This window comes from Tenrec ecaudatus, chromosome 4, assembly GCF_050624435.1.
Source record: "Tenrec ecaudatus isolate mTenEca1 chromosome 4, mTenEca1.hap1, whole genome shotgun sequence".
NCBI lineage: Eukaryota > Metazoa > Chordata > Mammalia > Afrosoricida > Tenrecidae > Tenrec > Tenrec ecaudatus.
The window spans coordinates 112,094,609-112,117,748 of NC_134533.1; the positions used below are offsets into that span (position 1 = coordinate 112,094,609).

The following is a 23,140-nucleotide window of genomic DNA, read 5'->3' on the forward strand; positions in this document are numbered from 1 at the left end:
GTGAGGAATCCAAAATGAACGATTTACTTCGGTCTGTAAATATACTAGGGGTGAATCACTGAAGCCTATATGCCCATATACTTAACAGTGGCTGTCGATGGGCAGGGTGCCTAGTGGTGTAGTGGTTACCCATCGGGCTGCTTACTGCAAGGTCAGCAGTTCAAAACTATCATGTGCTCTTTGGGAGAATGACGGCGGTTTCTCCTTCTACAAAGGGTTCTTCTCAGAAACCCTCAGGGGCAGTTCTGCCCTGTCCTAAAGGGGCAGTATGAGTCGGAATTGCCTCAATGACGTGAGTCTGGTTTTTGTTCGGGTCTTTGAGTAGTATGTTTGTGGATGATTTTCACTTGTCTGAATATTTTTCTTCTGCAACGAACCTAGATGACAATTATGGTTTTCCCATGCATGTAGTTTGCTATCTATTTAAATACAAACTTTTATGCATTGAATATTAAGAAGAGTAACTAAATAAAAATATTAAAATAGAACGACTGAAAAGGAAGACACGAGGGGACAGCTCCAGTGACCTCAGATTCTCTTCCCTGACTACACCTTCAAAACCAAATCAATCCAAACTCACTGTCACGAAGTCCATTCTAACTCAGAGAGACCCTATCAGGACAGGGCAGAATAACCTTTGTGGTCTTCCGCGTTTATAACTCTTTGTGGGATAGAGAGCCCCATCTTTCTCTCTGGGGGGCAAGAAATGACCCTTCTGCTTCTGTCTGCCATTGCCCACCTGGTCTCAGACCAGTGCTGGGGCGACATACTCACCCTGGGTCATTAAAGAAAGTAGCAGCCTGCTGACCCTTGCCCCACAGACCCCTGCAGGACCCTGTCCCCGTGGGGTCGTGGAGAACCTGGGCCAGGCCATCTGAATGAATGTGTGGCCTGAGCTCCAACCCAGTGACATCAACTTCTCTCCCTGTGGTCCTCTCCCTGCCCCTCCCACCCGGAAACCTGATCCCACTAAGGGACTGATTGCAGGGAAGTTTTGGCGGCTTCCCAATTCTGGGGGTTTGTGTGGAGCGGGTGGCTGCATCCTCAGACAGTGAGCCGCAGCGGCCAGGAGAAGAAGCACACTGCCCGGGCATCAGACTGGTAGCGTGTGGGCAGGCTGGCCCTGGGCGGCCACCCACCCTGTGGGAAGTGCATCATGCTGCTGCCCCTGAGGAAGGTGCTGCTCTCCCTGCTTCTGCCCACGTTCCTGGCAGTGGGAGAAGGTAAGGAGCACTTTTATGCGACGTGGCTGGACACCCACAATGGTGGGGTGAGGGCGAGGTGCTTGCTCCCTCAGGGAGTGGAGGGATGGAGTGTGTGGTGTGGGTGCAGCCGCAGGATAGGTGGGCATCTTCATGTATATGAGCAGGAGAGCTTTTTGAAGAATCGTGGTCAAGCTAGAAAGTTAGAGCCATGGACCACCAGGTGTAGGAAGGGCTTGCTACCCAGCCGCCTAGCGTATCTGAGAGGAGGCGCTAGATGGGGGGGGGGGGCTTTATCCTGGCCACAAACTCCTCTAGTCGCAGTTGCAAGGGACCCTCAGGCTCCGCTGGCTCCTCTGGGCCTTTGTTTCTGAAGATTCTCTTTGAGCTAAACTCTCCTGACACCGAATTTCTCTGGGTTCCCCGTCCCTCTCTGGAACTGGGGAGACGTGGTAGTCACATCAGGAGCCTTCTTAGAAGATTTCTCCCTTACAGACCCAGTTTGGAGCTGGGGCTAGAGAGTCATTAAACAAACAACAAAAATTCACTGCTGTCAAGTCGATTCTGACTCATGGCGACCCCATAGGACAGGGTAGAATTGCCCTGGGAGGGTTTCTGAGACTGGAACTCTTTCCGGGATTAGAAAGCCTCCTCTTTTCCCCGAGGAGCAGCTGGTAGCTTTGAACTGCTGATCTTCTAGTAAGCAGCCCAATGGGTAACCACTACACCCTCAGGGCTGCTCTGTAGAATGATTAGAAGATGCTATTCTGGGGCTGGGTGAAAGCAGGGCTTGCGGGATCAGTAACTTTCCTTCCGGCCAGCTGAGCGCTCAGTAGGGCTAGTGAGTGGAGGCTGCAGCCGTACTGTGGGTGGGCCTTTCTCTTTGGAGAGAAGCTCTGTACCTCCCAGCAGCCCAGGGGAGGGGGTGCAAGGGGGCACTGTTCTCCATTTTGTTCTCTCTGAGCTGGACGGAGCCCTGCCACTAGGAGGATCCGGGCTGTCCCCTGTGAGGAGACCCAAGGATCAGGCTTGACTCCAGTTCCTCCACTGGCTGGAGGAATGAAAAGGACCCGCTGCTCCCTCCTTATTTATCGAATGAGTCCATCTGATAAGCACCAAGGTGGACTGGCCCCAAATGACTAGGCGCAGCATACGTCAGCCTAGATCGTCCGAGCAGGCACCCGCCTCGGCAAGCGGTCTTTTCTCCCTTCTCCTTCCTGCCCTTCTGAGGGGTGCTGGCAGCTCGGCAGGCACAGGTGGGTTGGAGGCAGGCAGGGGGCACTGGTGGGACCAGTTGGCCACACAGGTGCATGGGGACGTCATAGGCGAGCGGAGAAAAGAGGGGCTTAGTTTGGAGAAAGCCAGTTCATGCGGTCTCCCCGCCAGACCCTCCTTCGCTCCTGTTGGGTCCACAGCCCGCTTCTCTAGGGTGGTCCCTTCCTGCCCCAAATATCCGCTCCTTATATCTCATGGTCCTGTGGGCTGCCTCAGGGTCCACTGTAGGGCAAGATGAGGACCTCCTGTGCTGACAGCAAGGCGATGGGGCTTCTCATTCCCCACTGCCAAGCTCTCTTCTCAACCGAGCGAGCATGTCAGGCTAGGGCCTGCAGAAGGCTGCCTAGCTAACTGTTTGTGTGTGACGGGGAGGTAGCGGGACACCCTCTGGAGCTGATTTTGCAGAAGGGACAGGGTATCCGTTTTCCCTGTCTGGTTGCCCTTCCTTCTTCCTTTCTGGGTGGTTGCCGGCTGGGAGCACGGTGACAGAGCTGCCCTGGATGCTGAAATACCGTGCTGGCTCAGGCAGACCATCTGGCTTAGAAATCATGCATTTGAGCATGCACCTTCTTGTACCCAACATACCTTATCCTACAGCACACAGCCCTGGCCATTTCCCTGCGGCTTCCTGAACCCCTTGACCAGAGACCCACAGGCCCGCCCTCTTAGGGCAGGCAGCTCTCTCTCACCCTTTCTCAGTCTGTACCCACTACCATCAAGTCAGTGCCGACTCATAATGACTCCACAGTGCAGAGAAGAAGCACTCCACAGCACTTTCAGGCTGTAAATCTTTACCAGGGCAGGCAACCTCATCTTTCTCCAGAGGAGCAGCTGGTGGGTTTGAACCGCTGACCTTCTCCTTAGCAACCTAAATGCGTACCCCACTTCAGCACCTGGGATCCTTGTCTTTCCTGACCCTATTCCAGAACTTTTCTGACCGTGTCCCCTTCCGCTTCTGCTAGGTGTACATGAGGTGGAGGGGGGGATGCGGTTGGGGGTGGGGGATCTGAGAGGACACATTTGAACGTTGGCAGGAATCTTTGCAGACTCCGTGATCTGGCCGTGGGGATTTCTGTCTGCAGGGGTGAGACTGTCTGAGAGTTTTGCGAGATGGTTATGGTGGGGACATAGTTCTTTTAATGGCATTCATACTAGGGCAAGGGGAGAGGGCCCACTCTGCGCTGCTCTCCTCCCCAGCCAGGCCCAAGGTCTGTTCCAGGGCCCACAATACCACCCTGCCTGCCCTGCTGAGGCTCTCCAACTGCCTGCTGGCCAACTACACCAAGGGTGTGCGGCCCGTGAAGGACTGGAGGAAGTCAACCACCGTGTTCATTGACGTCATGGTCTACTCTATCATCAACGTGGTGAGCGCGCCGCCCCAACCTCCCACACCCCCAGCTTATGGGGAGGGGAGACTTTTTGGACGGCTGGAGAGAAGTCCATGTGAGACCAGGCCATCCCTGGGCAGCCCCGTGGGCGCTCGAATGCATATGTGCCTCTGGGCCATGGTCTGCCTCATAGCTGTGGAGGGGCTGGGATTCACATGTTAGCTGCCTGAACCAGAACACGGAGGAGGTGCATCCCCTGTGGACGTCCCTCAGCCCCAACCCCAACAACCAAGAGGCTACTTTACAGACAGTATTTATTTATTTATTTTAGTAGTTTTCTTGATATGAAATTCACCTATCATACAGCCACTTCCATAACGTGGTCGCTTTTGAAAAGAGTTGTATATGCACCTTTACAATCCGTTCTAGTGCTCCCTCCCCCCTCCTGCATTCAGTTTGCTCCCCAACTCCTCCCCCTCACCCAAAGCCACCCCACCCCCTCACCATCCTGATAAACCATTGTATCAGTTATTGCCCCTATGCATTCGCTCCTTCTGGGCTTCATAAACTGAGAAACCTAACAGAAACAATACAAAACCAAACCAAAATGAGACAGAATGATAACATAAAGATAAAAATAAAGACTAAGAAAGAAAAGACCACCAACAATATTTTAAAAGCCGGAGAAGAAATGTCTGCTGTGGAACAAGCGAAAAATATTGCCTAGAGCAAATTCAGGTTGGGTCAACTGAGCAAGCTATCATATTACAATGTAGTCCGATCCGCCACAATCAAGTTTCTGATGGTAACGCTGTTTGCGAGTCCCTCACCTGTGGCCAGGGGGGATCTGCCAAAGACTATACTGACTAGATACTCTGCAGACAGATTTGGGGCTCCTACTGCCCTCCATAGCCTTCGCAAATTGGGTGTTCACAGTTTAACCTCTGATACCTTTTCCTTCATCATCTTTAGATTTTGACTTAGTTGACGCCTCACTTAGGTGGCTGCTTGTTTGAACACAAGCCTTTAAGCCCCCAGACACTATTCCAGTTGCTAGCCGGGCACCATCTGCTTTCTTCACCACTCTTTACTGTAGCACCCTTATCTTCAGTGATCTCTTCATGAAGGCGAGTATCAATAGGACCATGTTATTAGAACTAACTGTTCTTGGATTGAGGCTAGAATGAAGTGAGAGCCCAGAAGGCAGCTGCTTGTCCCCGGGTTATAAATGACTCTGGTTTAACATTAGTGGTCATATTATGACAAAAACAAAAACCAACCAGAACAGCAACAACAATAACAAAACCCCCCAAACAAAAAAGTAAAAACATAGTCAACCATCCCTCTGGGGTACCAGGAGATTGCAACAGTAGCATCCGTAATGTGCCCAATGGCATGGACTTTCAGGTTCTGCTGCTATGAAGCTTTTCTGCAAGTATAGATAGAATTTCAGGTTCTGTTGTTAGGAAGCATGTATGTGAGTAGAGACCGAATGTGAGCTGAAATCCACAAGTTTCTGCTTCTTTTCTTCACTCTCCCTTCTCAAGGGAAAGGACAGAAAGCGGCAGCTGGGGGGTGGGGGCATCTATGAGACAGACTTGCAGCCCACAGAGCCCCTTTCCTTTCACAGGATGAGAAGAATCAGGTGTTGACCACGTACATCTGGTACCGGCAGGTGAGCAGAGCTGCCCTTCAGCCACCGAATGTCCTGGGGTGGGGGCTTAATTTTCCAGGACTGTAGCCAGTTGGGGATCTCAGAAGCCTTGGTGAGGGGAGAGGTTCTGAGACATGCTGACAGCTAGCCCCAGGAAGGGAGAACCCTCTAATCTCAGGTCTGGGGACTGAAAAGAGCTCACAGCTCACGGAGGAGAGGTAAAATCCTCTAATCCGCCCCCCTCTGCGTGCCCATCCAACCTCTGGAGAATACCTCCCGTGACTGGGATGCACAAGGCAGCCGCTCCACGTAATTGCCAGAGAGTCCTTCCTTCTATTAAGCAAAATTGGATGGCAACCAAATTGGGCGATTGAGACAGGATGATGATACCATTCACTTAGCCCTCACCACATCCTTGGCCATGTCCTCATTCGTTCAGCCTCGGCTGGGCCTGGGCCATACCCCGGTTTGTGGGTGCCCCTGAGGCTTGGCACACTCTCTGGTTCCCAGTTCGATGGGTGGGCAGTGCAGGGTGAGCCTGCCGTCTGGAGACCGGGTGCTGCTCTGGCAGTCCCGAGGCACGTGGAGAAGTCAGAGCCCAGGGGGACATGGAGGGGCCGCAGAGAAGAAGGCAGGAGAAGGAGGACGCTCACGGAAGTCAAGCCTGAGAGCCGCGCTGGAGACTCCCTGGTGGATGTGGCTCTCTGTGAGTCCTCCCCACTCTGTACGGACACCCACCACCTCCACTCCCAGCAGGGGTGGAGGGAGGGGCGAGAATGCTGATTTCTGAGACACTCGGCTCCTTTTCTCCCTCCTGAGGAGATCCCCTAACAAGGAAGCACACAGCCACATCCAGAAGGACCAGAACTGAACCAGACCAGGCAGCCTGGAGTGCCCTTCCTCTGAGTTGTCGGGCTTGGGCCTCCCACCCTGGACTCCTGGGGTCTGCCCCTGCACATACAGCTGGCAGGAAGGGAATGCCCGGTCGGTCACCGTGCTGGGGGATTGGTATCAGAGATAAGCCTGGGACTCAGGCCTGCCGCAACGAACACCCAGACTAGTGCAGGGCACAGACATGGAAACAGGCCAGTCAAGTGCAATGAGACAGCCCATCCCATGGGGCAAAACACAAGGGACCAGCTATGGGAGCCAAGAGTAGGCACAACTAACTCTGCCTGGGACTGAGTGGGGTGGGGGACAGAGGAGCCGGACAGAAGCCTTAAAATTGAGGTAGGCCAAGAGGTGGAGGTTTCTGCACGGTCTCATTCCCCGTGGAGGGTAGACTTCAGAGATGGGTGAGGTTACAAAAATGAAGCTGGAGAGAGAGGTGGAAGTCAGATTTTCTAGCCCCCTGTGGCCCTGGGGTGTAGCTTTATCCTAAGGACAGTGGTTGTGATCTGTAGGGGTTTTTTTCACTGCCCAGGTCTTACTTCCTATTCCATCTCAGTCTGGAAGTTGTGCTAAAACCCGTCCACCATAGTTAATCCTTAGCTTCCCTTATCAGAAACCCCTCCCATCAAGTTGATTCAGACTCATATGGACCTTATATAGGGTTTCTGGGGCTATAAATCTTTGCGGCAGCTGATAGCCTCATTGTTCTCCCATGGAGTGGCCGGTGGGTTTGAACTGCTGATCTTGGGGTTAGCAGTCTCATGCCTACCCAGCAGTGCCACCAGGGTTCCTTCGCCTTCATCAAACAGCACATCATAGGAGTCCCTCACAGGACAAGTTGACAGACAGGAGTATGTAATAAAAACAAAGAGAACCCCTCCATGGATGGATTAACTCAATTATTCACAATTCATTCAAACATGCCGACAAGCACAAAGCTGGCATCGGACCAGGCGGCACTGTGCTCGGTGATACAAAAAGGCCACCCCAACTCGGAGCTGACTTCACGGCACAGCGGCTAGTCACCCAACTGCTGGCTGTCAGGTCCACAGTTGGAACCCGCCCGGCGTTCCGAGGGAGAACCACGCAGCCACCCGCTTCCACAAAGACTACAGCTTTGGAGACCGGAGGGGGCAGTTCTACTCTGTTCTCCTGGGTCACTATGAGTCAGAATTGACTTAATTGCAACCAGCTTTAACCACAAGGACAACAGGCACCACTGAAGAATTTAAATAAAAGAGTTATCATTTAGACCGGCCATTCCCTCAGGAGAGTGGAGACTGCCTTGACCCAAACTTAACAGTAACCACCTTGGCCCTGTGAGAAGCACACCTCTCTCTCTCTCTCTCTCTCTCTCTCTCTCTCTCTCTCTCTCTCTCTCTCTCTCACACACACACACACACACACACACATACTCTCTCTCTCTCTCTCTCTCTCTCACACACACACACACACACACACATACTCTCTTTCTCTCTCTCTCTCTCTCTCCCCGTTGCTGTGGGTGGATTCAGAGTCATGTGACCCCCCTGTGTTGCAGGGTACAGCCGAGCTCCATAAGGTTTGGTGGAAGCAGATCGCCAGGCCTTTTCTTCTGTGCTCCCTCAGTTGACCCCGGCTGCGGATGTTATTGTCCCTGTTGACATGTGTGTGCACCAAGACCCAAGAAGTTACTTGTCTAAAATCCTTCAGTGGATAGATTAGGGTGTCAAAACCCTGGGAATGATAAATGTCTTCCTTCCCTGAGAGAGAGGCCACCTCTGCCCGTGTCCTGTGTGTGTGTGTGTGTGTGTGTGTGTGTGTGTGTCAGGGGGGCAGGGAGGTGTGAGCACTGAAATGGAGCTTTGATACTTCTGAATGAGTTAGGCACCACCCAGATTTTCCCAGGGTGCCACCTGTGGCCTGGGGACTGAGGGGCGAAGTCGGTCTGAGTTACAGTCCCCTGAGCAGGGCAGTGGAGCTCCTGTGACCATGCCTGTCTTCCCCTAGTGCTGGAAGGATGAGCTTCTCCAGTGGGACCCCGAGGACTTCGATAACATCACCAAGTTGTCCATCCCCACGGACAGCGTCTGGGTCCCAGACATTCTCGTCAATGAATTGTGAGTATCCCATAATTCATGGCCGGACAGGCTATGGGCTGAAGGAGACAGGGGGCTGGGGGGAAGGGAGCTCGGATCTGCAGAACTGACAGTCAAGTTGGCCCAAATTCCCCTTTGTCATTTCTTCCCCTTTCTTCCCTGTTCTTGGTCTGAGCACTTCCTGCTCTAGGAGAAAGCCAGCCAGTGAGGGGCTTTATGCAGAGCTGTAACGAAGGAACACATTTTTCAAAGGACTGTGGTGTTCCTGAAAGAAAGGGGTCGCTTTGGGCGACCACTCCCGTCTTCACAGGGGAGAGCTGGAGTGTGTCCCAAGAGGCACCCTCTCTATAGGCCTCCATTCCTGGCATCCAGGTGCTGTCTCCTTTGGCCCCACCCAGCACCCCCTTGCCTGGGGCTCCTTCAGGCTCCGTGGCCAGGGAGATGGCTTTGGGGGGAAGACAACAGGGAGAAGGGGACAGGGCCCGTTTCCCTCCACGCAGCACCTACTACATTGCCCACCTCAAGAGGGGGCGCCACTCAGATTGTTTTCCCTTGCGCCCATCACCCAGGTTGGAGGGGTTTCGGCGACATCCCGGGTTCTCGCTGCGTCTCCCCATTACAAGGTGAAATAGCCTTAGCCTTGGCTTCTCGAACTTGAGCTAGATTCCGTGGGAGACAACAGGCTCCCAACACCCCCCGCTGAGCCTACTCCAAGTCACAGCAGTGGTCCCTAGGAGGGTGAAGGAGTCAGGGGTCCACCTGGCAGGGGGAGTGAGGTCTGGTGGGACTTTCCTGGTTTCCCCTAGGTCTTCTCAGTGACATCTCTAGCTCTCCTTCCTGTGTAGACAATGGTTTTCATTACACAAGACTTCTAGGGCTGGGAGGCAAAGAGAAACCTGAATCAGGGTGATGCCTAGCCCTGGCCCCAGGCTGCTGATCCTGGAAGCTGAGCAGCCCTGCACAAATGGGCAATCGGGTGGGGTGAGCTGGGCATGAGCCCTGCAGCCTGCAATGTGGAGCCTCGGGTCCGCTTCCCTGGCTTTGTAGCTGGGATGCCAGGGGACAAAAGAAGGCAGACCACCTTTTACTGCTTGCCAAGTAGCCTTGACAACGGCCAAGAAAGGGGATGGACAGGGAAGTTAGAAACATTGGGTCAGAGAGAACCGGGTTGCCCAGAGACCTTTAGATCTAAGGGCTATCTCCTGAGCCCCTAAACTTGTCCCTCTTCCCCGGCCAGTGTGGACGTGGGGAAGTCCCCGGATATCCCATACGTGTACGTCCAGCAAGATGGTGACATCCATAACTACAAGCCCCTCCAGATGGTGACCGCCTGCAGCCTCGACATCTATAACTTCCCCTTCGACGTTCAGAACTGCTCTCTCACCTTCACAAGCTGGCTGCACACTAGTGAGTATGTGGGGCTCTGGGGACAATGGGGGGGAGGCAGGCTGGGAGCCCAGGGACACTTGTGGGAAGAGCACATGTCAGGATGTCCTCTCCCTTATCCAATGGCGGTTGCCAGTTCCCATCGAGCTGCCCCTGGCTCATAGCAACTCCACGAATAACAGGAGGAAGCCTTGCTCAGCCCTGCACTCATGATTGCTGGGGGGTTAGGGCCAGCTTTTTAAACAATGGTGCTGTCCCAGCAGGTACTGTGGTTATTGATCCATCAGGTTTTTTATTGGTTCACTTCCCCAAGCAGATTCCCAGGTCTTTGTCCCTAGTCTGTCTGAGCCTGGAAGCTCTGCTGAAACCTGTTCCCCATGGGCGACTGTGCCGGCATCTGAAATACTGAAGGCATCCCTCCCAGCATCCCAGCAACGCGATGCCCTGTCGTGTGGCAGACTGGCAGACAGATGCCAGTTGGCCAACTTGCTCACCACTTGGTTTCTTACCGTCACGGAGCCTCTTGTTTCCTTATCCTCCAAACGGAGGCAGCATTGCGGCCCCCGCTGCCTCCCACGATAGAAGGACCGAACAAGGAGCCGGAAAGGGCAGTCCATTTCCATGATCACAAGCAAGGCTCGACCCTACAAGGCTCTCGAATCTACCTACTCCGCTTCTCCATCAGGGCTGCTCCCCTAACTCAGGCCACCTTCATCTCGTGCCTGGATTGCTGCCAGAGCCTCTTACGTGTTCCCCTGTCCCCATTCTTCCCTCCCTCTCAGCAGCCAGATAGAGTTTATGAAAATGCAAATCTCATCAGATTACTCTCTGTTAAGGCCTCCACGGTTTCTCAGCCCTCCCGGGACACAATCCAAACACATGGCTTGGCAAGGCCCCACTGTCCCTGCCTGACACTCACCACTCCAGCCTCACTGCGCATGCTCCCTGCCAGCCTATTCCAGCCCCAGCGCCACTTTGTCCAAGCCCCAAGCCTGGTTCCTTACATTTCTTGCATGCTATCTCCTCGGCTAGGCTACCTTGCTCCTTCTTTTCTCCCATCTTCCAGCCACATCTAGCCTGCCAACTCCTCCGCTCATCCCTCTGAGGGCAGGACACCTGCTGCCCAGTCCCCAGACTAGGCCATCCCTGTGGTTCTTCTCCCCGCCCGGATCACACTTGTCTCTGTTTCTACTAGATGCACAGTTAGGGCAAGGATATGCCTTTCTGGCTGACTGCTGGTTGGCCTCCAGAGGGCCAGGCTCAGTCTGAGATGCTGGGCAAATTCTGATTGAGAGATTGAGTGTTAAATGTTCAATACTAGTCTAGTGATGTGAACATTGCCCTAGATCCCTGGTGGCACTGGGAGATAGCCACAAGGTCAGCAGTTCAAATCCACCATCTGCTCTACAAGACAAAGATGAGGCTGAGGTTGTCTGCTTCCATCAGGAATTACCATCTCGCAAACCCTAGGGAGCAGTCCCACTCTGTACTATAGGGTTGCTATGAGTGGGAATTGACCCTGAGGGTGTGGGTTGGGTTATGTCTATTTTGATTTTATTCTTAACCTAACTTTAAGTTACAAAGGTTATACATAATTCTCTGGAACAAAAATTGTAATTATAGATAAGGCCAAAGTCCCTTTTGACTTTGAGGTTCAATTCCAAACATTTCTTCCTTAAAACAAAATTAGTGACAAATGATTCATATATCATATAATTTAATATTAAGAAGAGTTGTACAATTATCAGCATAATCATTTCAGAACACTGTTTTCTTTCTCATGCTCATTGTTTTTAGCTCTCCATTTCACCCTAACCTCCCCTGACATGCCTCTCAGTAATTATTAATCCAGATTGGATGAATATAGATTGACCTATCCTGGATTGTGTATACAGAAAATCATACAAAACAAGTAACAAATCCTAACAATCATGACAAAACAAAACATAAAAACCAATAAAAAAGAAAGCAGAAAATCATAAAAACTGAAATAGCTTTAAAATGAGTTAAAAGGGAGATCAAATTATAAGGTATTACACTTTTTATATTAATATTTTCTTTTTAAAATCATTTTACTAGGGGTTCATACACCTCTTTTTTTTAAAACATTTTATTAGGGCCTCATACAACTCTTATCACAATCCAAACATATACGTACATCAATTGTATAAAGCACATCTGTACATTCTTTGCCCGAATCATTTTCTTATTTTTTCTTCTTTTACATTTTATTAGGGGCCATACACCTCTTATAACAATCCATACATACATCAATTGTGTAAAGCACATTTGTATATCATTGCTCTCATCATTCTCAAAACATTTGCTCTCCACCTAAGCCGCTGACATTGGGTCCTCAATTTTTCCCTTCCCTCCCCGCTCCCCCTTCCCTCATGAACCCTTGATAATTTAAAAATTATTATTTTGTCATATCTTGCACTGTCCGACATCTCCCTTCACCCACTTTTCTGTTGTCCATCCCCCAGGGAGGAGATTATATGTAGATCCTTGTAATCGGTTCCCCCTTTCCACCCCACCCACTCTCACCACTGGTCCTGAAGGGATCATCCACCCTGGATTCCCTGTGTTTCCAGTTCCTAGCTGTACCGGTCGGCGTGCATCCTCTGGTCTAGCCAGATTTGTAAGGTAGAATTTGGATCATGATGTGGGGTGCGGGGTGGGGGAGGAAGCATTTAGGAAATAGAGGAAAGTTGTATGTTTCATCATTGCTACACTGCACCCTGACTGGCTCGTCTCCCCTCCCACGACCCTTCGGTAAGGGGATGTCCAATTGTTTACAGATGGGCTTTGGGTCTCCATTCCGTGCTCCCCCTCATTCACAATGATATGATTTTTTTGTTCTGATGATGCCTGATACCTTATCCCTTCGACACCTTGTGATTGCACAGGCTGGTGTGTTTCTTCCATGTGGGCTTTGTTGCTTCTGAGCTAGATGGCCGCTTGCTACCTTCAAGCCTTTAAGACCCCAGAAGCTATCTCTTTTTGCCACATTTGCTTATGCATCATTTGTCTTCAGCGATCGTACCAGGGAGGTGAGAACACAATGGCATGATTTTTTTTGTTCTTGGTTGCCTGATAACTGATCATAGGTATTACATTTTGACCTAACTACATCTACCAGAATTGACTCTACAGGGCTCTCTGTCTGATAGCTGGGCATCATCTGATTTCTTCATCACACTTTGCTAAGGCACCAATATCTTCACTGATCTTTTCATACGGGTGAGTACTGAGCAGGACTCAGTGCAAGTCCTTCATCCATATAGACATCATGATCATTTTATGCTAGAGAATGTTATAAATCATCCCCATGGGGCATAAGGTATTCTACTGATGGTATCATTGATTTCACCAGTGGTATAGTATTTAAAAGACTGTGGAAAGGAAATTATATGTGTATAGTCCAGCTGTTCAGCCCATAATACATGAATTGATTATTTGTACATATTAAAGTGACTGGACACTACTTACATGAACAGGGAAGGTTGTGGATAGGGCAACACTTTCAATAACACGTATTCACTCACAATCAATTCCAGATTTTTCACCACCAAGAGCTTTTCTGTCTACACCAAGAACTAACCATTCTTTATTAGTGTGAACGTCATCCAGCTCCTCCTCTGTGCCTTTGTAGCCACCTATTTGTGTGTGCATGGGTTTTTATTTCATATATTTGCATCCTCTTGTGCACACCATGAGAGACTGAAACTTCATTTTACTCACCAAGAGATCTTGAACGAGTTTGCATATTCAGTCTTCGTTATAAATGCTAACAGTGACTAAACATCTCACATTGGTGTGTGAGGCATTCTTTTGCTTAAGGGACATTTAGGTCTTTTCCAGCATTGTGTGAGGCTGGGCTCTCTAGAGAAGCAAAACAAGAAAGATGTTTATACCATGGAAACGGCTCACACCGTTGTAGAAGCAGGCAAGTCCAGTCCAGTTTCAAGTCCACGAGCTTGATGTTCAGCAGGAGGCTCCTCCTTCCTCTTGGAGCTCTGGGGGCTGATGAACCCAGCATCGGGGGTGGTGGGTGGTGGTGGGGAGCACCACAGGCTGAATCTAAGGTCAGCAGATCCAGTTTGTGACTGGGAAGGTGAATGAATCCACCACTGGCAGGTCAGATAGCAGGCTGCTGATGGCTTCTGGGATAAAGGGGCAACAGGGCAGGCCATTTTCTCAATTACAAAGAACTGGAGGTCAGTGAACCAGCAGGATCCAGATCCAACAAAAAGCAAACAAGTTTCCCCACCGCACACACTTATGCAAGATTAGGCCACACCTCTGAGGGAGCATCCTTTCAATAACATCAGGGCTGTGACTTGAGTAGGGGGTTTGCACTCTGCCCATATCTTCTTACAACTAACTTATTGGCTGCTCACAGCAGGGCCCATCCTGGGGTTGGTTGCATTGTGTGACATGGCATCATGGAGGAAGATAAGATCTTAACTGCCAAACCACAGAGAATCGTGACTCACCCAAGTTGACACAAAACCTAACTCTTAACAAGTGCTTTGTTGTAAGCACGTGTGCTTTGTTATCCTGCACATATGGATACCTGTATAAAAGCAGAGAAATAGGACTGCCCTTTTATAAGTGAGAATTTTGCTTATTTTTCCAATTCGCCTCTAAAGACAGGAAGTTCTATCAAGGCAAAGGTGAAGCGTACTGACGTAATCATTTCCTAAATGGGTCCTTCTAAGGGGAAACTAGCAAGGCATGTAGGTGTGTGTGTGTGTAGGGGTGTGTGTGTGTGTGTGTGTGTGTGTGTGTGTGTCAGAGAAAGAGAGACAGAGACAAAGACAACAACAGAGAGAATCACAAAGATGGAGAAACAGAGAGAGAGAGAGAGAGAAAAGACCTCCTACGGCTTGGGTGGTCCTTTGCATTTTGCTGGGTGTCTTCATCCAACGCTTCTTCTGCCCTGCCTATAGCCCCTGCACGTAACAGTTGTGAGGAACGCACGGGACTGGGTGATGTTTTGTTCTGTTGGGCACAGGGTTGCCACCAGCCAGTGCCAACTTGAGGCTACTTAACAAGGAGATAGGTCCGATGCGTAGTGTTGCCTCATTGTACAGCTGAGGAAACTGAGGCTGAAGATTAAGAGCAGCAACCTCCACTCCAGCCACTTCTCATCACAGCCCTTGGGTGCTGCCCCTGCCACACCACCCTGCCTGCCCTCTCCACCATCTCTCTCCAGGTAGGGCCAGCTCCGCTTACTAGATCCCCAAGCTGACTCGGTTCTCCTCTCGCAGTCCAGGACATCAACATCTCCCTGTGGCGCAACCCCGAGAAGGTGAAGTACGACAAGAGTGTGTTCATGAACCAGGGCGAGTGGGAGCTGCTGGGGGTGCTGCCACAGTTCCAGCAGTTCAGCATCGAGGGCAGCGAGTACTACGCGGAAATGAAGTTCTACGTGAGTGGGGCCTTCCGTGAATGTGGGTAGAACGACGATTACCACCACCGGCCTGTTACGCCCAGTGCACGTCCACAAGAACAAGCCGAACTCATTGCTAGATAGTCGATTCTGACCCACAGCGCGACCCTAGAGGACGGAATAGAACTGCCCCAGAGCTTTCCATTGCACCACAAGTTTCCGCTCCCACGGACCCGCTCCAGATAGACTTAAAAAACAAAACCACCTCCCAACTCACTGCCATCGAGTCAATCCAGACTCACAGGGGCCTTATAGAGGGTAGAACTGCCCCTGTGGGTTTCCGAGACTGTAACTCTTTATGGGAGTAGAGAGCCTCCTCTTGCTCCTGCAGAGCGGCTGCTGGTTTCAAACTGCAGACCTTGAGGTTATCAGCCCAGTGCATCACCACTAGCCACCAGCTAGTCTTAAGAAGCTAGGATTGTCTGAGTCTTTTCTATCTTGGAGATAGCACGCCTTCCAGGATACTTTGATGAACCAAATGGGGGATCTTGGCTGACTCGCCCCTTACTTGTCTAGAACATCTCCCCCACCCCCCTTTCCAACAGGCCCTGCTCAGAATCCAAAGGCAGACAACCAGCCTGTTCACTTCCTGCTCTGACTAATCCAGGCTGACGGCTCCAGGAAGACGGGGTCTATAGGACTGCGGTGGGGTGGGCGTGGGGTGGGGTGGGGTGTCTTGGCTGCAAAACCTGTCTCCTCTCTTGGTCCCAGGTGGTCATCCGCCGGCGGCCTTTATTCTATGCGGTCAGCCTTCTGCTGCCCAGCATCTTCCTCATGGTCATGGACATCGTGGGCTTCTACCTGCCCCCGGAGAGTGGAGAAAGAGTCTCCTTCAAGATCACACTCCTACTGGGCTACTCCGTCTTCCTCATCATCGTTTCTGACACACTGCCCGCCACCGCCATTGGCACTCCCCTCATTGGTAAGGTCCGCCCTGGGGGCGGAGCTCAGGGAGGCCCAGGAGACGCCCCTCCCACATCCCCACCTGTGTGTCTCTCTGCCCACGGTGCGCAGGCGTTTACTTCGTGGTGTGCATGGCCCTGCTGGTGATAAGCTTGGCCGAGACCATCCTCATCGTGCGGCTGGTGCACAAACAGGACCTGCAGCAGCCCGTGCCCGCCTGGCTGCGGCGCCTGGTGCTTGAGAGGCTCGCCATGCTGCTTTGCCTGGGGGAGCGCTCCGCTTCCTCGAGGCTCTCTGCCCCCATGGCGGCCCCCAAAATGGACGAGGGCTCAGGTGAGAGAGAGCCGCCCCTGGCCTGGACTGGAGGAGCTGGGTGGGGAGTGGAAGGGCCTGGGCAGGACACAAGGCACTCCCAACACGTAGCTTCGTTGGGGGACGGCCCAGCTGGACTCTCCCCTTCACAGCCTCTGATAGCCCAGGTGTGGGCGGAGGGGTGCCAGGGCAGGCCTCCCTCGGAGATGGGGCCATGTGCCCAAACCCAAACTTCTTGTTGCCAAGAGCATCCCAGCTCAGTGCCACCTTGTGCCATAGAGTGCCACTGTTCCACGGGGTTTTCCTGGCTGGAAGCAGGCCCCCATGTCTTCCTTCTGGGGAGCCGGCCACTGGGTGGGTTCAAACCACTAACCTTTGGGGTGGTGGTGGCTAATATGGTTGTGAGGGGTCATTGAGCTGGCTTTGCTTCACAGTGATCCCGAATGAACTGTGTTAGGCTGGGTACACTGGAGAAAAAAATTCATAGGCACTCATGTATAGGAAAGAACTTTATATAAAAGTACTTGTACATTAAGAAAACATCCCAGCCCAGTCCAGAGCAAGTCCATAAGTCCAATATTGGCCCATATGTCCAGTCTATAAATTCCTCTTCAGACTCACACAACACGTGTAATGATGCCAAATGCAGGAAGATCACAGACCAGTGGGTGGAAAGTCTTGTAGATCCAGTGACAGTGGAAACAGCTCAGTGCTGGTGTGGGTCTCCACGTGGCTCCTCCAGCCCCAGGGTTCTGGCAAACATTGGTGGCTCAGTGGTAGAATTCTCTCCTCCCGTGCTAGGGACCTGGGTTCGATCCTCAGTCAGTGCTCCTCATATGCAGCAACCACCCACCTGTCCCTGGAAGCTTGCTCACTACTATGGTGCTGAACAGGCTTCTGTGGGGCTTCCAGACTAAGATGGACTAGAAAGAAAGGTCTTGCTATCCACTTCCACAAAGTAGCCGATGAAATCCTGATGGATCATAACAGCGTGTTCCTCATCCAGTTCTGGGGATGAACCAGGACTGAGGGCCCTTGTGCATGAAGTCACAGGTTGTCGAGGAGCTGACATGACAGCAGCGAGCAACAGTTGCATAGACACAGAGATACCGTGTTCAGGTGTATGGGGTATCTGGACACCCATATCCTGCGGGCGCTCTGTTCTTGTTCCAGCCATGGGAAACCACTGCAGCTCCCTGGCAGGACCCCGGGACTTGGAGAAGACCCCTCGGGGCCGGGGCAGCCCGCCCCCGCCCCCTCGGGAGGCCTCCCTGGCTGTTCGTGGGCTGCTGCAGGAGCTGTCCACCATCCGGCACTTCCTGGAGAAGCGGGATGAGAGCCGGGAGGTGGCCCGGGACTGGCTGCGCGTGGGCTCCGTGCTGGACAGGCTGCTCTTCCGCATCTACCTGCTGGCGGTGCTGGCCTACAGCATCACCCTGGTCACACTCTGGTCCATCTGGCAGTACTCCTGAGGGGGCACAGCCCGGTAGCAGGTAGGGTGGCACAGGTCAGGATGGTGGGCGGGGGGAATCCTTCACTCAGATCCTTCGCCACCCAGGGACATCCCCCCCCCTTAGTTTGCCTAAGATTGCTTTTTTTTGTTTCCCCCCACTGGTGGTTTATTTTCCGTGGAAGTATACACAGCAAAACAGGTTTCCGTTCAACAATGCCCACACAGACTGGGACAGATCAGTCCTCACCTACATCAGCATTTTCATTATGTCTCTTGTCCTCCTTCTGTCCTTGAGACTCTAGGCCCCCTGCCATGGGTCTAACCTGCTCGATGCTTTACAACATCTGCTGACGGGGTGATCCAGGAATAGTCTTAAAACGCAAACACTGTTCTGTGTTCGATTCAGTAATCTTGAGCCAAGACCCGGGCCCTTCCCCTGAGAATTTGGTATCAAGGCACCTGGAGCCTTTCCCCCTAGTAACCCTCATGGCTTTAATATTTCCTGTCATACATCAGGAGAAGCCTGCACGTTCCCTAACTCTGTTCTATTGATTTCTCTACCAAGCTTCGGGTCCTCATGGGCACATCCCTAACTAAGGTGCATCAGGGTTCTACTCACTTCTCCTCACCCCGGTTGTAGGTGGAGTGCCAAATCAGCTCTCTACTCTACATGGAGCGAACCACTCTGCACTTGGTTTTCCCAGACCCCCTCACGTTTCCTCCTTCACCTCATCGCCACCACGTCCCCCAACACCCAAGCCTTCCATTAGCCAATAGGCACAATAAAGTGTGATGAAGCCCTGCTCTCACTTCTTGGCCTTTTGTCAGCAGCTTTGGGGGAAGGATGAGTGGGTGGAGATGAGGTTTGGGAATGATCACGTGTTTGACCTCTCCTATATCCCCAGGAATATGGTGTCTAAATGGTGGCTGTCCTAAAGAAGAAACTATAGAGGGTAGGGTTTAAGACAAGAGAGTTGGGAGCATGAATGCTTAGCAATGGTGAAATGGGGAGGGGAAGCTGTTAAGATGCTGGGAGCGGGGAGGCAGAGCAGGGTCTCCCATCCCTCTAGGATCATGATCACTCAGTGATGCTGGGAGCTCGCTCTCACTCCGCAGGAAACTGCCCAGCTTCTCCCCTCAAAGATCCTGCAGTGGGCACCAGAACATCAGCACCATGGCCAGCTCTAGCTGGCTTGGTGTTGGAACTCAAGGCGAAGACCAAGGCTAGAGGTTACTACTGAGCAGCCAGCCCCAGGCACATCACCCCGGGAAGCAGGACCAGGAGGGAGACAGAGTGGGCATGGTGATCTTTAAGCTCCCTTCTCAGTCCTGGTCTTCACTCCCAGACATCAGACTGTACGATACACGGAGGAGCAGTCCTCCATCCACCAGTATAAGGGGTTCTGCAAAGACAAGCCAGGCCCTGCCGGCCTTAGCACCCTCATTGCATGGGGGGTGGGAGGGCTTCCTCAGGTTCGCTCTTTGTCCTTCCACCTTTACCCTTCTCCTTGCCTTGGGCCACCTGTCTCTTGGAGGAAGGCGTGGTGGAGCGGGAGCACAGACCAGGGCGAGGTGGAAGGAAAGGACCTAATAGCAGTAACTGGCGATGAGTTCTAACATCACTGCCTCTCCAGTTGTCTCTGCCTGGCCAGTGATGAGGGGCTCTGGGTGAAGACCCTGAAGCTACACCTTCCCTTGCTCGCAGACTCTGCAGTTCTGGTTGATGGGCCATTCGAGAGCCTTTGGAAGCTTCATGTCCACATATCCTAGAGGCTGGGGAAATAGATGGAGCTTCTCTCAGTTTCTTCTCATCCCACTTACCCCCTCCCCCAGCACATACACCAAGGACTGTACCTACCTGGCTGCTAGTGCCTCAGGTGAACTGGGAAGGAGTTTGCACCTGCAACCTCCGCGCGCGCGCACACACACACACACACACACGTTGTTTTTTTATATTAGTTAAAAACAAAACAAACACCCTCACTGCCATCGAGTCAATATTGACTCATTGCGACCCCCTGTGGGCTTCTCAGACTGAAACTGTTTTATAGGAGTAGAAAGTTTAGTCTTTCTCCTGAGGAGCTCTGGTGGTTTCATACTGCTGACCATGCGGATTGCAGCCCAACGCATAGCCACAACATCACCCGGGCTCCTTGACGTTAGTGAAGGCCTCTTTGGTTATCTTTGCTTGTGGATAAATAGGGACTAGGGTTTCCCAACAGGAGATTATGGGGCTGGAGATGGGCCCAACTCACAAACGTTGCCTTCTGGTGAGAATTGTTCATCTCAACTCTATCAGGATAGTCCCTGCTTGCCCATACTTCAGAGTCTGGACCCTGCTCTTTACTAAGAAAGACCTGCTTGGTCTGGCCATGCTGTTAGGTGACATGTCTCAGCCACAAGCAATAGAAAGGTGGACAGTCCGGGCCTGTCAATGCATCACTGGTCAGTAAGTGGGTGGCTATTGATAAAGTGTCCAACCAGAGAGCTAGTAAGACACTAATCAGCCTATTGATTCCCCATCTCCCCTTCCACCCTTCGCTCACAATCAATGGAGCGACAGAGCCCAGGACGGAGGTAGCCAATTAACCACGGTGAGGATGAGCCGCTCCTTGTATGTAACATCTTCTGCTCCACTAGCCACATGCAATCCGCTATTGATCCAGCATCTAGGCTGTACTGTCCAGGGGTAGGAAACTGAGGCCAGGGGCAGAGAACCCGCCTTGGGCTAACTCCCATCCATAGGAACTGATCTCGGTCTTCTCCAGGGAGTAGTTTTACCCTACCTGGAGTCTGATGACACCCAGAAATAATCCACCCCTCAGCCCCCACTCCTGTAATGACTTGCAGAATTTACTTCCTTTCCCCTTCCCGCCGTCTTAGCCTATATCCCTCTCATTCAGTCCTGGGCAAAGAGAGACTAGAAACCACCCATGTCCTTGTTAAAGCTCCTGAGAACTGGCCGAGTCTCCACCTGAGGGCAAGATTACCCAATTAACAAGAAAAGCATGGGCTCACTTGTGCTTACTTACTACTAATTTGTAGTGAACAGTTATCGCTACAGATCATGGTGAAGCTGTTTACAGATTATCGTAAGTAAATGCAAGTAACTAACCACCAGGATCCCTGCTGGCATAGGGGTTATGCCATGGGCTGTAATCTGTAAAGTCAGCATGTGGTCGTTACATAATCTGTTGTCAATTTGAGATTTAAGAGTGAAGGGGTGGGGTTTAGGCTGTCAATCACGTCGCAGCTTGATGACCTCATTTAGAGGCGCTAAGGAGAGAAATCGCTCATTGGAGGCAGGAAACACGCTCACTCCCTGCGAGACATGACTGGGGAAGAGCTTGATGGAGCTACGCTGATGCGGCCAGAGCTCTGGAGAAGGAGGAGCCACGTGGAGACCCACGCCAGCGCTGAGATGCTTCCACCGCCACAAGACCTTCCACCCACTGTCCTGTGATCTTCCTGCATTTGGCATCACTGCATGTGTTGTGTGAGTCTAAAGAGGATTTTATAGCTTGCTATCGGGTACATAGGCGAATATTAGACTGATGGACTTGATCTGGGATGGGATGGTTTCTCAATATCCAATTGCACTCTTTCTTAGATACATGAGTGTCGATGAATTTGTTGCTCTAGTCCACCCCAACACGCAGCAATTCAAAACCACCAACCCACTCCTTGAGAGAAGGGCGAGGTTTCTACGTCTGTAAAGATTTACAGCAGTTCTCAACCTGTGGGTCGAGACTCCTTTGGTGGTCGAATGACCCTTTCACAGGGGTCACCCAATTCATGACAGTAGTAAAATTACAGTGATGAGGTAGCAACGAAAATAATTTTATGGTTGGGGGGTCACCACAACATGAGGAACTGTATGAAAGGGTCGTGGCATTAGGAAGGTTGAGAACCACTGTTTTATAGTCTCAGAAACTCATAGGGGACAGGTCCACCCTGCCCTGTAGGGTCACTCTAAGTTGGCATCGACTCAAGGGCAGTTGAGTGTGGTGTTTTGGAAGCAGATGCAAGACCTTCCTTCTCAGGGGTGATAAATGTGCACAGAGGGTTGGGACAGAGACAGATGCTAGCTACGCTTGGAAGCAGAATCTCTGATGTGGTGGGGAAAAAAAGAAAGAGGAATTGTTTCTATGTACAGAAAGTGGAATATAAGGGTTACCAGGGTTGAAACTGACTTGACTTTTGTGGCTGGTGGTTTCAAACTACCCACCTTGTGTTAGCGGCTCAATGCATAACCCTCTGTAGCACGCATTCAGAGGCTTCTTGCTCTGGTCAGGATATGAGATGCTAGGTTTCTCTGCCAGCCACTCAGGACCTGCTGGGGACAGTTGCCGGTGGGGTGGGGCTGAGCGGAAGGAGGGCGAGCGTGTGGGGGTGTGGTCCAGCATTCAGAAGCCAGATCCTCCTCCCTCCCCCACCTCCCCAGCCTCCGAATCAATACATTTTGAATCTAATCTAATAACAGAGATTTAACGAGGGGATAATGCGAGTGGAGCGGCTGGGCGCTTTGTCTCTTCTTTCAAGCCGCAGCTGGGGCCCATTATCTGGGGACAATGCCCCATGCTAATCACTCCCTCTCTCTTCCAGTGCGTTTGAGGAGGGGTGGCTGGCGAGAGAGGGCAGCTCCTCCCCTGATTGGAGGGGAGTGGAGGGGAGGGGAAGGGGTGGAGGGTAAAGTTGAGAAGGGTCTGCACTGGGCCCCACACAATTGTCCTGTCCTGCCATCAACTCATTGGCCTGGTCCTGGTACCCCCGCCCTGTGTGTGTGTGTGTGCATGACCTGGTCAGTGGGGGTGGGGGCTGATGGTGCAGGCAAACAGCGGAGAATTCACAATCAGCTGCAGCACCCATGGCTGGAGCGGAGGGGTGGGTTTCTTCTTTTTTCCCCTTTTCTCTAACTCGGTCCTCTATAATTTCAGGTTTGTGACTGGCCGGCTCGGCCTGCCTAGGTTAGAGAATGAACCCTTGGCTTTACAGACGGAGAGCACCCTTCCCTGACCTAGGAGCCTGCTCCACGCCTCTCTGTTCTTTGGGGACCTCATCCAGGGCTTGGCCTGCTGGAGGAGGTGGTGGTTATACTGGAGGAAGAACTTCCTGGTAGGGATACTCCTTCCATGCGTTAGACTGGGAACCCCCAAAGGGGAGGCACGAGATTGCCTGTCCTTGGGTCTGTTAGAGCGTC

The 23,140-nt window shown here is 51.9% G+C and overlaps 1 protein-coding gene across 1 annotated transcript; it reads left to right on the forward strand.

Annotated features, from left to right (window-relative positions):
• The first annotated feature begins 1,156 nt into the window (after positions 1 to 1,156).
• Positions 1,157 to 17,959, forward strand: HTR3A (5-hydroxytryptamine receptor 3A). Its single transcript, XM_075548767.1, has 9 exons — positions 1,157 to 1,223; positions 3,675 to 3,841; positions 5,436 to 5,480; positions 8,340 to 8,449; positions 9,666 to 9,835; positions 15,091 to 15,251; positions 15,984 to 16,194; positions 16,287 to 16,508; positions 17,661 to 17,959. The coding sequence occupies exons 1-9, from the start codon at positions 1,157 to 1,159 to the stop codon at positions 17,957 to 17,959; spliced, it is 1,452 nt and encodes a 483-aa protein (XP_075404882.1).
• The last annotated feature ends 5,181 nt before the right edge of the window (positions 17,960 to 23,140 follow it).